The sequence below is a fragment of the Myodes glareolus genome, chromosome 21, assembly GCF_982192425.1.
Source record: "Myodes glareolus chromosome 21, mMyoGla1.1, whole genome shotgun sequence".
NCBI classification, from domain to species: domain Eukaryota; kingdom Metazoa; phylum Chordata; class Mammalia; order Rodentia; family Cricetidae; genus Myodes; species Myodes glareolus.
The window spans coordinates 12,887,764-12,904,663 of record NC_142046.1 but is presented as its reverse complement, the minus strand read 5'-3'; the positions used below and the strand labels follow the sequence as shown (position 1 = coordinate 12,904,663).

At 50.9% G+C, this 16,900-nt stretch overlaps 1 protein-coding gene across 1 annotated transcript in view; it reads left to right on the top strand.

Annotated features, from left to right (window-relative positions):
• Eng (endoglin) overlaps positions 1–16,230 on the top strand; it is a 36,893-nt gene extending 20,663 nt beyond the window's left edge. Inside the window, exons 3-15 of the mRNA XM_048432125.3 lie at positions 2,051–2,188; positions 4,027–4,192; positions 4,967–5,132; positions 5,550–5,676; positions 6,266–6,440; positions 6,630–6,772; positions 11,455–11,592; positions 11,811–11,849; positions 12,303–12,419; positions 12,775–13,026; positions 14,253–14,307; positions 15,200–15,301; positions 15,446–16,230. Of these exons, the coding sequence (XP_048288082.3) occupies positions 2,051–2,188; positions 4,027–4,192; positions 4,967–5,132; positions 5,550–5,676; positions 6,266–6,440; positions 6,630–6,772; positions 11,455–11,592; positions 11,811–11,849; positions 12,303–12,419; positions 12,775–13,026; positions 14,253–14,307; positions 15,200–15,301; positions 15,446–15,570 (1,743 nt within the window). The 3' untranslated portion in view covers positions 15,571–16,230. The remainder of the gene's footprint in view (positions 1–2,050; positions 2,189–4,026; positions 4,193–4,966; positions 5,133–5,549; positions 5,677–6,265; positions 6,441–6,629; positions 6,773–11,454; positions 11,593–11,810; positions 11,850–12,302; positions 12,420–12,774; positions 13,027–14,252; positions 14,308–15,199; positions 15,302–15,445) is intronic.
• The last annotated feature ends 670 nt before the right edge of the window (positions 16,231–16,900 follow it).

Sequence of the window (16,900 nt, the reverse complement as noted above, 5' to 3'; positions counted from 1 at the left end):
AGACCCCAAACTGAACTCTGGACTTCTCTCCATGTACACACCCAGGCAAGTGAGTCCGTGCATACACACACCACACACAGTTCTAAGAATTAAAACAATGGAGCTGGAGATATGGCTGGGTAGTTAAGGGCACTAACTGCTCTTCCAGAGGACCCAGGTTCAATTCCCAGGTCATGACAACCTTTAATTCCAGTTCCAAGGGATCTGACGCCCTCTTCTGGACTCCACAGGCAGTGCATGTACATGGTACATGTACATGGTACACAGGCAAAACACGTAAAATAATAATGATTTTTGAAAAGAATTCAAATAAGAATAATAATCTTATTTGAATTATTAATTCAATAATATTAACTACGTGACAAAGGCCACTGTCATACATTGAAAACAAAGTGATATTATTTGCTCTTTTTCTCTTGTTGTTTTAAAGAGTTAGGTTGAGCACAGTGTGATTAACAGGGTCATTTACGGAGTAGCGGAAATATTTCTGAGCAGATTTTTCCAGGGACTGAAAAGCTTGTCTCTGGCTTTGTGACATCAGCCGGGAAACAACAGGAGGTGATTAGCGGCCAGACCCTAAAACTTTCCACTGATATCTCTGGTAAACCAGTGCTCTCCTTTCTGACGGGGAGACCTTGGAATCAGCCGTCTGGCTGCTTGCTGCTGGCAGGAACTGACAGAGACTGTGTCTGGAAAGATTTCCATTGTCTTTGTTCTCAGAGACGCCGCCGTGCAACTTCTGAGGCCCTGAGTGGGGTTGTGGGTGGGTGGGGGACGACACACGCTCCTCCCTGGTTCCTCTCCCCAATGCCGCCCCATCCCAGGGGTTCAGAAAATATTCTGCTCTGGATTAGTTTTGATCTGGCCATCTTTTCTTCCTTTTCACTCTTCTTGACAGAGAGGTGTGACATTCCCAGCCTTCCATGTAATCATGGGCTAGTGACCTCACCTCTCTTGTGACTCAGTTTCCTAATTTGTGAGGATTTGAATGGTCTCTACCTCTTAGGTTGTTTACGCGGGCTCGTGTATAAATGTGGCTGGAACCAGGCCTGTGCATGTGCCTGCCACTGAGTCTCATCGCCAACTCTAGGGACAAGTGGGAATGCCTCAGTGTGAGCCAGCATTGGAGTGGCCTCCCAGGGACAGGCAGAGAAGGAGGGAGCACGCTGAAAGAGAAGTCCCTGCTTCAACGCATAGAATATTATTTAGATACTTATAGGCCTGGTTTACACCAGGTGCTCAATAGAAATCATTCTCAGTGGATATGATGGCTCATGCCTGAAATTCCAGCACTTGAGGAACTGAGGTAGGCAGGAAGAATAAAAGAGTTCAAGCCTGGGCACAAAGCAAGAACTTGTCAGAAGGAGGTGGAGGAGGGAAGGAAGGACCAATCTTGCAGTTCTGACTGTTGGATGAAGTTAAGATTCATATTAATTAGTTTTCCCTCATCTCTGGTTGGTTGGGACCAACCTCATCCATTCACTCAATATGCCTTCTTTCTGTGTTAACTTTTATTTATTCTTTTTTTAAATTTTTTTTATTATGTATACAGTGTTCTGTCTGATGCATGCCTGCAGGCCAGAAGAGGGCACCAGACCTCATTACAGGTGGTGGTGAACCACCATGGGGTTGCTGGGAATTGAACTCAGGACCTCTGGAAAAGCAGTCAGTGCTCTTAACCACTGAGCCATCTCTCCAGCCCTTAACTTTTATTCTTTAATTTGCACTCATTCACTTAGCACGTCTGTGCGCTTGTATGAGCTTGCGCCGCTGCACCAGCGCTGTGGGTGGCTGGTAGGAGTCTACCCTTCCACCGTGTGGGTTCTGGGCATTGAACTCAGGTTGTCAGGCTTGGGGGGCCGTGTTCACTGAACATCTCGCCAGTCCCTCGTATGTTTTCTAGGCGTGTGGATGGCCAGGTTTACACAGGTAACCACCGAGTCAAGCCAAGCAGGGCCCATGGAAGGACTGTCAACCACACATCAAGCATCCCTGCCCCAACCCCCCCGCAAGTCTGACTGAGATATCTGTGTCCCTGACTCTTCCCCAGATGTCAGAAGTGGAGCTGACTCTTCAGGAATCCAAGCAAAATGCCACTGGCACCCGAGAGGTGCTCCTGGTCCTTGTTTCCAATAAATGGGTCAACGTGAAATTTCAGGCCCCGGAAATCCCACTGCAACTAGCCTACGTAAGTATGTGACCTTAACCCCAGCCTAGTTGTGGTAAGCCCCTGCCTGCCTGATGCTGCTCTGTGCTTGAGTCATGATTCAAAATGGCCACGTCTTGAGTTCCACAGCCCTGAGGTAGAGCGCCCAGGGGTGAAAAGGACCTGGAACAAGAGTCTGGACCAGGAGGTAGATGAATGTAGCAATTCAGGACACCATAAAGGAAGGGTAGGGGGTAGACACAGGATAGAAGGTATCCCAGAGAGGGGGAGGTGGGCAGTAGAGGTGAGGACCCTCTCAGAGATGGGCACATAGACCAGCATGGTGGAAGAACCATGGACCCCCTGCCCCAAGTCCAATCACAAAGGCCCAGCTTCCCTTCCCAGAATGCCCTTCCTCTTATCAAGTCAGTCACTGAATGACACTTGAAACATGAACTCGCTGGCTGCAGGGTTGCTGCAATGGCCCCTTCGAGCTAGGTTGCATCTTTTTACTTGAACACTCACAGCGAGACCCTTGACCTCTGTGTGCAGATCACACACCCACAGGCCAGGAACCTGCCTTATGTCAGGCCGCGAGCCAGGAGATTGACAAAGGCCACCTTCTGCAGCTACTGCTGGAACCCTGTTTTTACTGGAGTCAATGCCTGCAGAGCAGGCAGTGAGCTCCTCTATACCTCCTCTGACTGTCGGGCAGTCCTCCTAACACCTAGCCTGAAGCCCTTCTGCTGCTGTTACTTCAGCTCAAAGGAACTTGAAGTCAATGGCCCTGCTTCCTCTAACCCCTTCCCTCCTTTGGCTCACCTTCTCCAGGAAGACTTCATTTCCTTTCTTAGCCCACCAGAGCCCAGGGGAGTCTAAAGAGACCATGAGGTGTTCGATTCACCCAGATTCCCCTGTCCCTAGGCAGCCAGAGGTCTGGTCTTGGTTTGGGGTTCTTTTTTTTAAATTTTTTTTTGTGATTTATTTATCTTTATTTTATGTGCATTGGTGTGAAGGTGTCAGATCCCCTGGAACTGGATTTTCAGACAGTTGTGAGCTGCCATGTGGGTGCTGGGAATTGAACCTGGGTCCTCTGGAAGAGCAGTCAGTGCTCTTAACCGCTGAGCCAGTTCTCCAGCTGTTTGGCTTCTTTTTAAGTTTTATTTTATTTTATGTGTCTGGGTGTTTTGTGCGCATGTGTGCCTTGTGCCCGCGGAGGCCAGGAAGAGTGTTAGGTTCCTGAAGACTGAATTATAGATGGTTGTGAGCTACCATGTGGTGCTGGGAACTGAACCTGGGTCTTGTTGAAGAGCAGTCAAGGGTCTTCAACACTCAACCGCATCTCCAGAGCCTCCCCTTTGTTGCTGCTGCTGCTATTTATTAAGTAAGGTCCTCTGCTTTCGATTCCTTCAAACAATGATGTCCATCTAGTTTCTGAGTGGTGAGGTTCCCAGGGCAGGTACCCGCCTCACCGGTCTTTTAATCATTCAGGATTTCTCATGCCTCTCTCCTTTCCCCCTTCCATTCCCTCCTTCTCCACACAATGGGAGCACCTACCACGTGTGCAGACGGGCACCGAGATTTCCCTCACACACCCTCAGAGCGGGGAGGGTTACAGACAGCTACATGATGCCATTATGTTTGCCTCGTGGTGAGGGGACAGCGGAACAGATGAACAAGCAGATGTGTGCCTCTGGGTAGCCCTCATGTGCAGAAGGGAGGTGGGACAGATATGGCTATGCTGGAAGAGGTACCTGGGGGCCTCGGCGTTAACTGGTGACCTTTGAGCCTTGTCATTCTTGGTTCTGACCTCTTTTCTTGCTGTTGACTGAGCTGACGCCCCAGATTGGTTCCTGACTCGGCATTCTGCGTCTCCACAGAACCCCAACCTGACCACCTTCTCAAAGAAGCCAGAAGTCAGCACCACAGCGTTGTCATCTCTTATGTCTAAGAAGCAGATCCTTGAGTGGGTAGCCAAAAAGAGCGCCATCACCTCGGTAGCAACTCTGGTTAACCCCCAGAGCATCGTCCTCCAGCTGGGCCAAGGTCAGCCTCCTTAGTGCCTCGGGGCTCAGTAAGCGACCAGCCCACAGTGGCACATGATTTGCCCAGAGTCTCCCATGGCTGAGTGGTACCCTTTGCAGCTAGTGACTGCTTCTTTATCAAGTATCAGATGAGAAAGGCCAGATTTTCTTCTTGACTTTGAAAATCCCAGCACAAGGGGCTGGAGATGTGGCTCCTGTAGGTAGAGCGCATAGCATTAAGCCCTGGATTCCATCTCCAACGATCCATAGACTGAACATGGTGGCACAGACCTGTAATCCCAGCATTCAGGTAGAGATGGGAGAGTAAGGAATTCAGGATCATCCTCTGCAACACAACAAGCTCAAGGCTAACCTGGGCTACCTGAGACTGTGTCTTTAAAGGGGGAGGGTGGGGGGGCTCAGTATATAATGATTGCCACACAAGTGTGAGCACCAAAACTGGGACCCCATGCCCCAAATGAAAAGCTATCATGGTGAAATATACCTGTAATCCCAAAACTGGGGAAGCAGAGATAGGAGGATCCCTAGCCAGCCAGTCCAGCTGAACTGGTGAACTCCAGGGTCAAAAGAGAACAATTAAGGAACAATTAATGTGCCGGGTGGGGATGAGCGGCCCTACATCCTTGACATGTGCCGTGGGCTCACTCTTTACGTTAATCCCATGTTAACACACGGGAAACAAAGGCGTGTGTACTCAGCAGGTAAACTCTCCATATTTCCCCTACCTGTGAGCCCTATTTGGAAATAGGACTCTCTGATATGCTTGTCTCTACAGACCCAAAGGCACTACCCTACTGCTTGCCAGAAACCAATCAGGACATGGGCCTCACACTCAAGTGGCAACCTCAAGCCCCAACCCAAGTCCAAGGCTGCCCTTTGGAAGGTGTGACTGGCCACAAGGAGGCCTATATTCTCAGGATCCTGCCAGGCGCTGGGACCAGGTAAGGGTGCCGGCCTCCTGGGGTTGGGCCCTCCCCAGTCAATCAGATCTAACCCTCCTCGCATAGCAGAGTTCCTTTTCTATGGCTGTGGTAAAACACCATGATCAAGGCAATATGTAGAGTTTATTTGGGTTTATGGTTCCAGAGGGTCAGAGTTCATGACAGCAGAATGGGGGTCGCAGGCAGCTGAGAGCTCATATCTTGACCCACAAGTAGGAGACAGGGAGCACACAGAGCCCACCCCAGTGTCCTACACTCTCCAGCAAAGCCCCCTCTTTCGCCTTCCCAAACAGCATCCCAAGTATTCAAATGCCCGAGACTTATACATGACATCTCATTTAAACGGACACACCAGGTCTGTCCCCAAACTCACGCCTACACTCTATCCGCACTGACCCAGTTCTCTACCTGCTACAGGTCCCAGACAGTGGACGTAAATGTGGAACTGAGTTGTGAATCTGGGGATCCCGACGCCATTCTTATCCTGCAGGGTCCTCCACATGTGTCCTGGTTCATCAATGCCAATCACAACATGCAGTTCTGGGTGAGCTTTGTACCCCCACCCCGGCCCCTTGTACACCATGGTCATTCCACCTCAATCCACCTCAACCTCCTTCTTTCCTCCTCCTCCTCCTCCTCCTCCTCCTCCTCCTCCTCCTCCTCCTCCTCCTCCTCTTCTCCTTCCCCTTCCCCTTCCTCTTCCCTCCTCTCTCTCTCTCTCTCTCTCTGGTTTTTTGAGACAGGGTTTCTCTGGGTAGCCCTGGCTGCCCTGGAACTCTCTGTAGACCAGGTTAGCCTCAAACTCAGAGATCTGCCTGCCTCTGCCTCCCTGAGAGCTGGGATTAAAGGCGTGCGCCACCATCACTGGTTCACCCCAACTTTCTACCTCTGTCTAATACCTGTTTTCCTTCTCTGGTTAATTTAGAGGCTACCTCCTCCAGGAACCTTTTCTTGATGAGCCAGAGAGTCCTTTAACCTAGACTGCTGGGTCAAAGAAGGGCCCTGGAGAGACAAGCTCTGAGCTGGGTTAGAGAACAAAGAGAAGAAAGGGCCCGAGGGGACAGGTGGCCAGGCACAGAGAAGGGAAGGCAGTACCACAGCTGTGATGCCCCTGCTTCCTTCTCTGCCCTCAGACCACAGGTGAATACTCCATCAAGATCTTTCCAGAAAAGAAAATCAAAGGCTTCAATCTCCCAGATACACCCCAAGGCCTGATCGGGGAGGCCCGCAAGCTCAATGCCAGCACTGTAGCCTCCTTCGTGGAACTCCCTCTGGCCAATGAGGTCTGGCTGAGAGCCTCCAGCTGTGGTGAGCCCAACCTCGCAGCCCCATCCTCCTCTCTGTCTCCCCTCCGATTGCTTGCCGCACTCTTCTTTAGGTTTGGGCCAGCTTCTTTGGGCCTCACTGGCCTTATCTGCCATCCAATAGCTCAGCCCACAGGGAGTGCTTGCTCGCTCGCTCGGTGACTGTCCGCTCCACCCACCTCTGGTCCCACAGGTGCCAGGCCGCAGACCTCCCCTGCACCAGTTCTGACCACACCTCCCAAGCAGGGGTGCAACCCTGAGCTACTCCTGTCCCTGATCCAGCCAAAGTGTGGCAATGACTTAATGACTCTGGAACTCAGTAAAAAACACGTGCAGGTAAGTGAATCTTGCCCCTCCTTCTGGGACTGATAAGGACAGCTAGGCCTAGCCCAAGCAGTAGGGTAAATCGCATCCTTTAGCAAGGCTCAGGTTCCTCATTTGTGAAATGTAGTGTGAGCCTAGCACAGAGCCATGCATGTGCATTCCCAGAGCCCAGGAAGCTGAGGCAGGAGGATGGTGAATTCCAGGCTAGACAGAGGTGTCCATATAGGAAAACAGGGAGGGGTTCAAGGTCATCCTCAGCTACATAGCGAGTTTGGAGATAGTCTAGGCTACATGAGCCCCAATCTCAAAATACCAGTAATGATAATGCTAATGTTAGGTAGTCATTATTAATGTCAATGCTGGCTGAGTTGGGTGGTCATGGAAATGTGTGCTATGTGATCTTTGCGTGATTGATAAATACAGAAAACTATGCATGGGGCTGGAGAAATGTTTGGTGGCAGTGTCCATTGTGCACACATGAGGACCTGGGTTTGGATTCCAGCACCCTTGGGAAACAGACCTTAGCACTGAGGGCCCTGGAGGCTCTCTGACCAGTCAGACTAGCCAATTAGTGAGGTCCCGGGTCACTAAGAGACCCTCCCTGTCTTGCTAGGTGTGGTAGCCCATGCTTTTAATACTAGCTCTTGGGAGGCAGAGGCAGGCAGATCTCTGTGAGTTCAAGGCCAGCCTGGTCTACAAGAGCTAGTTCCAGGCCAGTTAGGGCTATGAAGTGAGACCCTATTGATGGGGGTCAGGGAGAGCATGGAGGTGTGTATCCTGTCTCAAAAAATAAGGTGGATGAATCCAATGAGAAAGCCCAGTGGATGAAACACTTGTCACATAAAGCTGCTAACAATCCCCGGAACCCACATAAAGGCGGAAAGAGAGGACCAGCTCCACCTTGTGCTCTCTGACCTCCACATATGTACCCCACCCATGTCACAAACTTAATAATAATTTAGATTTAAAAATAAAGTGACATGCAAGAGTGGAAGGTGCCTAAGGCCTGATTTCAGACTCTGCCCTCCACACACAATGCACCTATGTGCATGTGTACATACAATGGGTGGACCATACACAGAGAGAGAGAGAGAGAGACTATAGATACATGCATAAAATTTAAATGCATACTTTTTAGAATGTAACAACGAGAACAGGGAATACACACACACACACACAGAGAGAGCTGCTATGACTTTTAGTATGTATTCCTGATTGGACTGGAACTCACTATGTAGACCAGGCTGGCCTCAAATTCACAGATATCCGCCTGCCTGTCTACTGGGTGTGGGATTCAAGGTGTGCACAACCACTCCTGGCACAGAATAGAGAAAATCTTCATTGTCCCTTCTGGTGACAACAGTTGCCAATAATGTGTTGTCTTTCTTCCTTCCCTTTCCTTCCTTCTTTTCTTCCTTCCTTCTTTTCTTCCTTCCTTCTTTTCTTCCTTCCTTCCTTCCTTCCCCTCCCTTCCTCCCTCCCTCCCTCCCTCCCTCCCTTCCTTCCTTCCTTTTTCTTTCTTTTCTTTGGTGTTTGTTGTTATTTTCCTGGACAGGGTCTCCTATAGCCCAGGCTAGCCTTGAGCTCATCACTTAATTGAGGATGACCTTGGACTTCTGATCCTGTCTGCACCTTGTACTGTGGGTTGCTTGGAAGCCTCTTCTCTGTTTCTTGCACAGTATAACTGCCGAAGACCGACTTCGACATAACTCGTATGCTTCAGGGCAGGAGAGTGAGGATTAGAATTATTAAGCAAAAGGAACAGAAATAAGAGCAGAAACAGAACAGCATTGGGAGGGAAATTCCGTGACTGATGAATCCTCCTCGTTTATTTTTCACACACTTATAGATTTCACTCCAAAAGGGGAGGAGGGAGGCAACAGACTTCATTAACATGATATAAGGAATAGACTTGAATTCTCCAACCTTCGGTCCACCTCTGTACCCCAAATCCTAATTAACCACACCCTAGGTCAGACTCTGGTTTGTAGCACATCTGTTGTCAAGAACTTTGAGAGAGCAAAAATAAACCCAAACTCTCTGACCTCCAGTCAGGCTCACAGCTGTGTAACCACACTATGCCCCCTACCCTATGTTTCTGATCTTTGTACAACGTGGAAAGCTGTCCTTAATGTCACAGTATCAGCTACTCTAGTGACGTGCTGTCCTGGCTTCCTCCCCGGGGCTCGGCAGTAGGCTGCACCCAGTTCCGCACTGTTGTGAACACACTCAAGGTGTCCCAGTGAGTCAAGCTGTGTGCGGATCATCTCTGGGTAGTCTTTCAGGGACTGTGGTTTGGAGCCTGATATTTTTCATGTCAATCCGGAACAGGATTTAATCTTCAAATCTCTTTACGAGAGAGCTGGTCTACGTCTTTCTGTTTCCACCCGGAAAGAAAGCCCTCTGCTAGTGTGGGAGGGGAGCGTGGGTGTTCGGTTATTGTTTTAATTAAGATTCTTCCTTAAAGAGCTAAGGCCTAGCTCTTTCTGAATATTAAGAACTCAGCTGTTTCTGGGGCTTGGTGTGTCTCTTGATTTCGGTATGGTTTTTAAATTTTTTTTAGATTTATTTATTTGTTATATATGCAGCATGTTTACCTGCACGCCAGAAGAGGGCACCAGACCTCATTACAGATGGCTGTGACCCAACATGTGGTTGCTGGGAATTGAACTCAGGACCTCTGGAAAAGCAGTCAGTGCTCTTAACCTCTGAGCCATCTGTCTAGCCCTGATTTTTAAATTTTTATCTTTATTTTTATGCCATATGGAGGTGCATGACTTTAATTCCAACACTTGGGAGGCAGACCAAACAAAAAACATGCCACGTGTACATTTTCCCTTTGGTTTTCTGCACTCTAACTTTGGTTTTCTGCACTTTAACTTGTTTCTCCTCCCCTACCCCCTTTCCAGCCGGTACTCTACTGCTGAGCCATGTCCCCAATGTCTACAATGGGTTTAATGTGCTTTGTTTTGGGAGTCAGTGTCTGGCTTTGTATCCATGCTGGTGTGGAACTTGCTATGTGGACCAGACTAACCTTAAACTCAACAGAGATCTGTCTGTCCCTAGGGGTAGATGCTTACCTAGCAAGTGCAAGGTCCTTGGTTGGTCCTCAGCTTCCGAGGTTGGGGTAGAATGGATAACAAAAAAGACACTCCCCCCCAAAAAAAAACCAAGTAATGGGCACACACAATCTTTGTTGAGCAGGGTGGCGCACACCCTTAATCCCAGCACTCGGGAGGCAGAGGCAGCTGAATCTTTGTGAGTTTGAGGTTAGTCTGGTCTACAGAGCAAATTTGAAGACAGTCAAGGCTACACAGAGAAACTGTTTCTCAAAAAACCCAAAACAACAATAACAAAAAGATTAAAACATGCACCATCATGCCCCAGCATCTTTTAATTTTTTAAACAAAATTTTTGAGAATTAACAAAAATGTATATGGGTGTTTTGCCTACAAAGAAGTTTGTGCACCACATGTATGCATTGCCTGTGGAGGCCAGAAGAGGGCACTAGATCTCCTGGAACGAGAGTAACTGATGTGCATGCCAGGCAGTGAACTCAGGTTCTATGGAAGAGTAGCCAGTGCTCTTAATCACTGAGCCATTTCTTCAACTCCAGTCCCTTTATTTAACTTCTGAACATTGAAAAAAAAAGTTTAAATTAAGATGGATCTGGAGAGATGTCTCAGAAGTTAAAAGCATTTGCTGTTCTTTCAGAAAACCTAGGTTTGACCCCCCAGCACCACACAATGGCTTACAACTATCTGTGATTCCAGTTCCACAGGGTTTAACTGCTGGGCATCTGAATGTATTACATAGATGTGGTGTATTGACATACATTCAGGCAAAATATCACACACACACACACACACACACACACACACACAGTGCACATGTCCTGGGTTCAATTCTCAAACAATGGAAAAAGCAAAGAGGACTCCCAGTTGCCTATTCTCCACTGAGTCATTTTTTTTCCTTGCCTTTCTGAACTCTCTCTCAGACCTTTAACAAGTCATCCAATGTCCCCTCAGAGAGGTTTAAATAAAGATTTGTTTTTCTTCTTTTTTTTAAAATTTATTTACTTTTATTTTATCTTTGGTTTTTCAAGACAGGGTTTCTCTGTGGCTTTGGAGTCTGTTCTGGAACTAGCTCTTGTAGACCAGGCTGGCCTCAAACTCACAGAGATCTGACTGCCTCTGCCTCCCAAGTGCTGGGATTAAAGGCATGCGCCACCACCGCCCGGCTTATTTAGTTTTATTTTATATGCACTGGTGTTTTGCTTGCATGCATGTCTGTGTGAGGGCATCAGATCTTGGAGTTCTAGACAGTTGTGAGCTGCCATGTGGTTGCTGGAAATGAACCCGGGTCCGTTGGAAGAATAGTCAGTGCTCTTAACCGCTGAGCCATCCATCTCTCCAGACCATGTTTTACTTCTTTTTAAATTATGTGTAGGGTGGGTATCTGCAGGGAGTATGGAAGGAATCGTTCATCAGAGCTGGAGTTACAGGCAGCTGTGAGCATTTTGACATGGGTTGGGTGCTGGGAACTGAACTTGGGTCTTTTGCGAGAACCCAGTGCTCTTAACCACTGAGCTATTTCTCCAGCCTCGGTTGGCAGTTCTTCTAGTGTTTTGGTAGTGACAGCAAGGCCCGAGGAAGTGCAGGGCCTCCTAACGGCACCCTTCTCTCCTGAGTCAGATTCTGCAGTGCACCATCACAGGCCTGACGTTCTGGGACCACAGCTGCCAGGCTGAAGAAAGCGAGAGCCACCTTGTCCTACGCAGCACCTACTCCAGCTGCGGCATGGAAGTGACAGAGCATGAGATCAGCAATGAGGTGCGGCCTAGGCCAGGGTGTTGGGACCCGCCTTTTCGGGTATCTCACTGATACTCAGGGCTGAGGAATGTTTGGGGGAGCGGAGAAGAGTGTTCAGTAGGAGCCAAAGTGTGGATCTTGCTTTGCTTGGCCTTCTGACTCCCAAGATGGGTTTGGGAGGCAGGATATTCTCCGGGGCCTGTCTGGCTCTGACCAGCTTCTTGCCTCTGTCTTTGCAGGTGATCATCAGTTTCCTGTCAGGCCCCCCACCGCTTCGGGTAAGATGGACAGCCCTACCATGCTCTCCAACTGGTTCAGGGAGTACTGTTGGGGCTGGGGCCCTGTTCTGGTCTAGCAGAGAGCTGGCCTCAGGAAACTTGGGTCTGGATCCTAACAAGCCCTGTGTTTACAGTATGCCTCACTCTCCCCTTCTGTACTAAGGCCATAGTGCTGCAGAGGGTTGGACTTTCCGTTTCTGAAATCCAGCAAGTAATGGCTGTGTGGCCTTGGGAGAGTCATTTAGCCCTCCTTAGGCTCAAAGGTTATCAGCTATTAACTGTGGCATGAGAAAAGAACTCACCCAATAGGGCTCTGAGATACGTGAATTTTTTTTCCGTTAGCCCAGTGCCAAGTGAGTTCTTGATAAACATGAATTTGTTTAAAAGGTGAGGATGGGGTCAGGCAGTTCCTGCTGCCGCCCTTCCAGACTGTCCTCCTCATGCCTCTCACAGAAAAAGGTGCAGTGCGTGGACATGGACAGCTTCTCCTTCCAGCTGGGCTTCTACCTCAGCCCGCACTTCCTCCAGGAATCCAGCACCGTCAAGCTGGGCCAGCAGGGCTTCGTGCAGGTATGGGGCGCCCCACTTGACTCCTCAAGTCTGGGTTCCTTTGTTCCCAACACTGTTAGAGGAAAGATGGGATTTCATCTTCCAGAGGAAGGTGAGGGTCAGCGTAGGTGTGTGGAACGGACAGATCGAAAAGGAATTGCAGGCTGGGTGATGGTGACGCACGCCTTTAATCCCAGCACTCAGGAGGCAGAGGCAGGCCGATCTCTGTGAGTCTGAGGCCAGCCTGGTCTACAGAGCAATTTCAGGACAGGCTCCAAATGCAAATAGGAGTGTCACACTGTCCTTCCTGTTGGCTCTGTCAGTGAAGGGTCAAGGATTTCTGCACATATTGCGTCCCTCTTCCCTCTCTGTGCAGGTGAGCATGTCCCCATCAACCTCTGAGGTCACAGTCCAGCTAGACAGCTGCCATCTGGATTTAGGGCCTGAAAGGGACACGGTGGAACTCATCCAGAGCCGAGCAGCCAAGGGCAGCTGTGTGAGCTTGCTGTCTCCAAGCCCTTACGGTGACCCACGCTTCAGCTTCCTCTTCCATGTCTACATGGTGCCCACACCCACGGTTGGCACCCTCAGCTGCAAGGTAGCCCTGCAGCCCAGCACCTTGTCACAGGTGAGTGGGGCTCGCCCAGGCCTAATTTCAAGGCGGCTTCTGGGTCTGGGGTTCGCAGATAAAGAGGTGACAGGTGCAGTGAGATCTAGACAGCTGGCGGCCAGCAGGGCAAGAGCCAGGCATGGGGCCTGACGGCCTGGCTGTCGGGAGCAGTCAATCTGTGGCATTAGAATATACATATAGCTGCAGCTACAGCTGTCCATCCATCCGTTTATTCTCAGCATATTTAACCATTCTGTCATTCATCCACCCACACACCCACCAGGAGTGTGAGCATTTATCTCTATACTCACCCATGTACACAACCATCCATTCACCCATCCAAACAACCCACACTCCTAGTCATCCCCTGCCCACTCACCCACCCACCCACCCACCAGGTGTGTGACCATTCATCCGTATGCCCACCCATGTACCCAGCCATCCACTCACCCATCCAAACAACCCACACTCCCACTCATCCACCCATCCATCCATCCATCAGCCCACCCACCCATCCTTTGGCCAATCTACCTACCTATCCATGTACTCTATCCAACCACCCATCTAACTATCTACCCATCCATCCCTCCCTTTACCCACCCATTCCTCCACCACCCTCCCACGTATCCACCGACCTTCCCTTCCCTCTACTCATCCACCAACCCGATAACATCCTATACATCCACCATTCTCAGTACTTCCCACCGAGACCCTGACTTCCAGCATCCTGCCCACCCAAGCGGCGATCGCCTGTGAGCGATCAATGAACCAGATAGCTTCGGAAAGAACACCGGTACTGGCAAAACTGCCATTCCGCTTTGCATGTGCAGTGAGTCTGCTCTCAGGCCCTCAGTCCCGACAGTCACAAGAACACTCCAGGTGTCTGCACACCGATTTCCAGGACTCAAAACCTCCCGAAACTGGGCCACACCTCCCAAGCCCTGAACCTCCAGCCTCTAAAACAGGCATCTGGGACGGCCTGGCTTGTGGCCCGTGGCTTGCACAGGGTAACAGATATGGGGATCCCACTAAACACACGGGCATCAGAGGCCTCCAGGAGTGCCGGAGACCGCTCACAGCAGCCACAGACTCTCGCATAGCTCACGCCTCCCGAGGACTTGCCCACAGCTAGGTGGCATAGGACTCAGCCAAGGCTTGGAATGGTGGCAGGCCAGAACCGCAGAGAACCACATGCTGCCAGTTGAAGGCTGGACCACTTAGCTATCATTCTCCTTCCTCCTCAGGAAGTCTACAAGACCATCTCCATGCGCCTGAACATCGAAAGCCCTGACCTGTCTTGTAAGTCAGGAACGGTGGACAGTGGGAGGGAGCACAGACACTGGTGGGAAGCCCTTGGCAGGAGAGAAGGGTTGCTCAGACCCAGCAGTCAGAGGAACTCACAGCCAGGTGCCCCTTACCAGAGGAAGGACGACTGCTGGGTGCCATGGGAGAGCTCTCTTGACCTCAGGCCCCTCCCAAGCCTCATCCCTATCCCCGTAGTCTCTGGTACACTTTGCTGAACTTGACTTCCTGGATAGAACATGAGGCACCCAAGGTGTGGTATAGGCCTTGCATTCCTTGACACCCCAAGGGTGGAGGAAACCCCTTCGGTCGTCCTGGCAGCCTGTGGTCTCTTTGTTTCCCTGTACCCAGGCACTACCCAGCAAGGGAGTACCTGTTGCTAGGGGCAGATATATGCCATGTAGGTTAGGATGGCTTGTGCTCACCCCCAGTCAGAATCAAGAAAGATTGCAGGGCTCTTAAGTCCCCTGCATAGACAGGGAGCCGGAGACCAAGGGCCTGGGGCCATGTAGAAGACAGGGCTGTGGAAAGAGTGAGGGCTGTGGTAACCTCTGGTTACTAGTCTCAAAAGATGCTCTGGACCATCCGAACCCCGCATGAGGCTCAGAGAAGAGCGGGGACTCACTTAAGGTGACACAGCGTGGCAGAGCACCTATGAGACCATCCATAAAGATGTTTCTCTGCTAGCCTTCAGAGACAGAAAGGTGGCGCAAGAGGCCTGGCTAGCTGGGTCCTCAGCTTAGTACTGCACTGAGCCCACGCGCTAGATGAAAAGTTTGGAGAACTCAGAGGTCGCTGGCTGAGCTAGGCGAACATGACAGGGTGGGGACAGGCCCAAGGCCAGAGGACAGCAGCAACACTCGCTACCATTGGCTCTTCTCTCACACAGGCAAAGGCCTCGACCTGTCCTCTGTACTGGGTATCACCTTTGGTGCCTTCCTCATTGGGGCCCTGCTTACAGCTGCACTCTGGTACATCTATTCTCACACACGTGAGTACCCCGATCCCCCACCCCATCCCTACAGCGAGCACTCAGGGCCCCTCCACAGAGCCTTGCAGCATGCTCAGTGAAGCCTCTGGGAGAGCAGGGAGTCCTAACTGGGACCCTGACCTCCACCCCGCCCACGCCCCTCAGGTGCCCCCAGCAAGCGGGAGCCCGTGGTGGCAGTGGCTGCCCCGGCCTCCTCTGAGAGCAGCAGCACCAACCACAGCATCGGGAGCACCCAGAGCACCCCCTGCTCCACCAGCAGCATGGCGTAGTGCCCAGCCTGAAGCCTCCGGACCCCCCCAGGCCAGTCCTCACCCCGCAGCAGAGACTGAGCAGCCGCAAGCTGGGAGCCACTGGCCATGAACTTGTCCCAGAAACCAAACACCTCTGCTCAGCCGAGGATGGAGCATGCCCCCTGCACCTCACAGCTCCCTCAAAGAAGCTTGCTGCCAGTGGAGACTCCAGCCTGGAACCCCGCTTCACAGAACTATGCAACCCAGGGGCTCTGGGGTATGACTGCCCAGGACTACAGAGAGACACAGCACTGCCCTGTACACTGAGTAGGAACTAAAGTAGCTGCCTTCAAGCTGGATCCTGTGCTGGTTAACTGGACAGGGTGGGAGGCAAGAACTGCAGACATGCTAGCCCAGGGCAGCCAGAGCCACCTACATCTGGCCCTAGTGGCCTGGCCTCTTCATCTGGATTGGCACAACTTTGGTGGGGAAACAAAAGCTGAGGGTTGCTCAGCTTGGGGAGGGGGGCCTCAGAAGATGGCAAGAACAGTGGGGTGGAGGAGCCCAGTTTCTTCCAGAAATGCCAGAGACCTCCTCCCAGCTCATCCATTGGACGGGGGCAGCAGGAGAGGAGTGGCCAGGCTGCTGGTCCTGGGCCAAGCCCTGTATATTCACCAATAAATCAGACATGAAACCAGTGCCCCTTGGGGTCATACTGGGAAAAGGGGAAGGGCCATTATGACAGGAAAGGGCTGCACATCCATTGGGATGGCCTGGAAGCAGAGGGCCAAGCACACACTCAGAAGAAAGAAACTGATCTCCTCTGCTGCTCCTTTGGTGGACCAACTCTGGGACAGAGGCTGCAGAACCAAACACTAAGCCCTGCCTACAGTCTTGGGTTTGGGACACAGCTACCCCTACAAAGTTCTGGATTCTAATCCTGAACAGGTCTCTTCTCCACAATGGGCCTGTGGACAGCTCCATGGTTGCTGGAAGCCAGCCATCTTCCCTCGCCCAATAAGATGGGCATACAGCTTGAACACACAGAGGGCGGGGGGGGGTTGCAAAGCACTCTCCTGGTGTGTGGCACACAAACACTGGGTCAGTTATTTCTTTTCCTTTCTTTAGGTTTTCAGACAGGGTTTCTCTGTAGCTTTAGAGCCTATCCTAGAACTCGCTCTGTAGAACAGGCTGGCCTCGAACTCACAGAGATCCACCTGCCTCTGCCTCCCAAGTGCTGGGATTGAAGGTGTGAGGCACCACTGCCCAGACTGGTCCAGTCTTTTTGTGACATAGGCTACCTTATGCCCTGAGAAAAGCATGCTAGAAGATGCTCCTAGGCTATACAGTAGGGCTCTCTTTACCATCC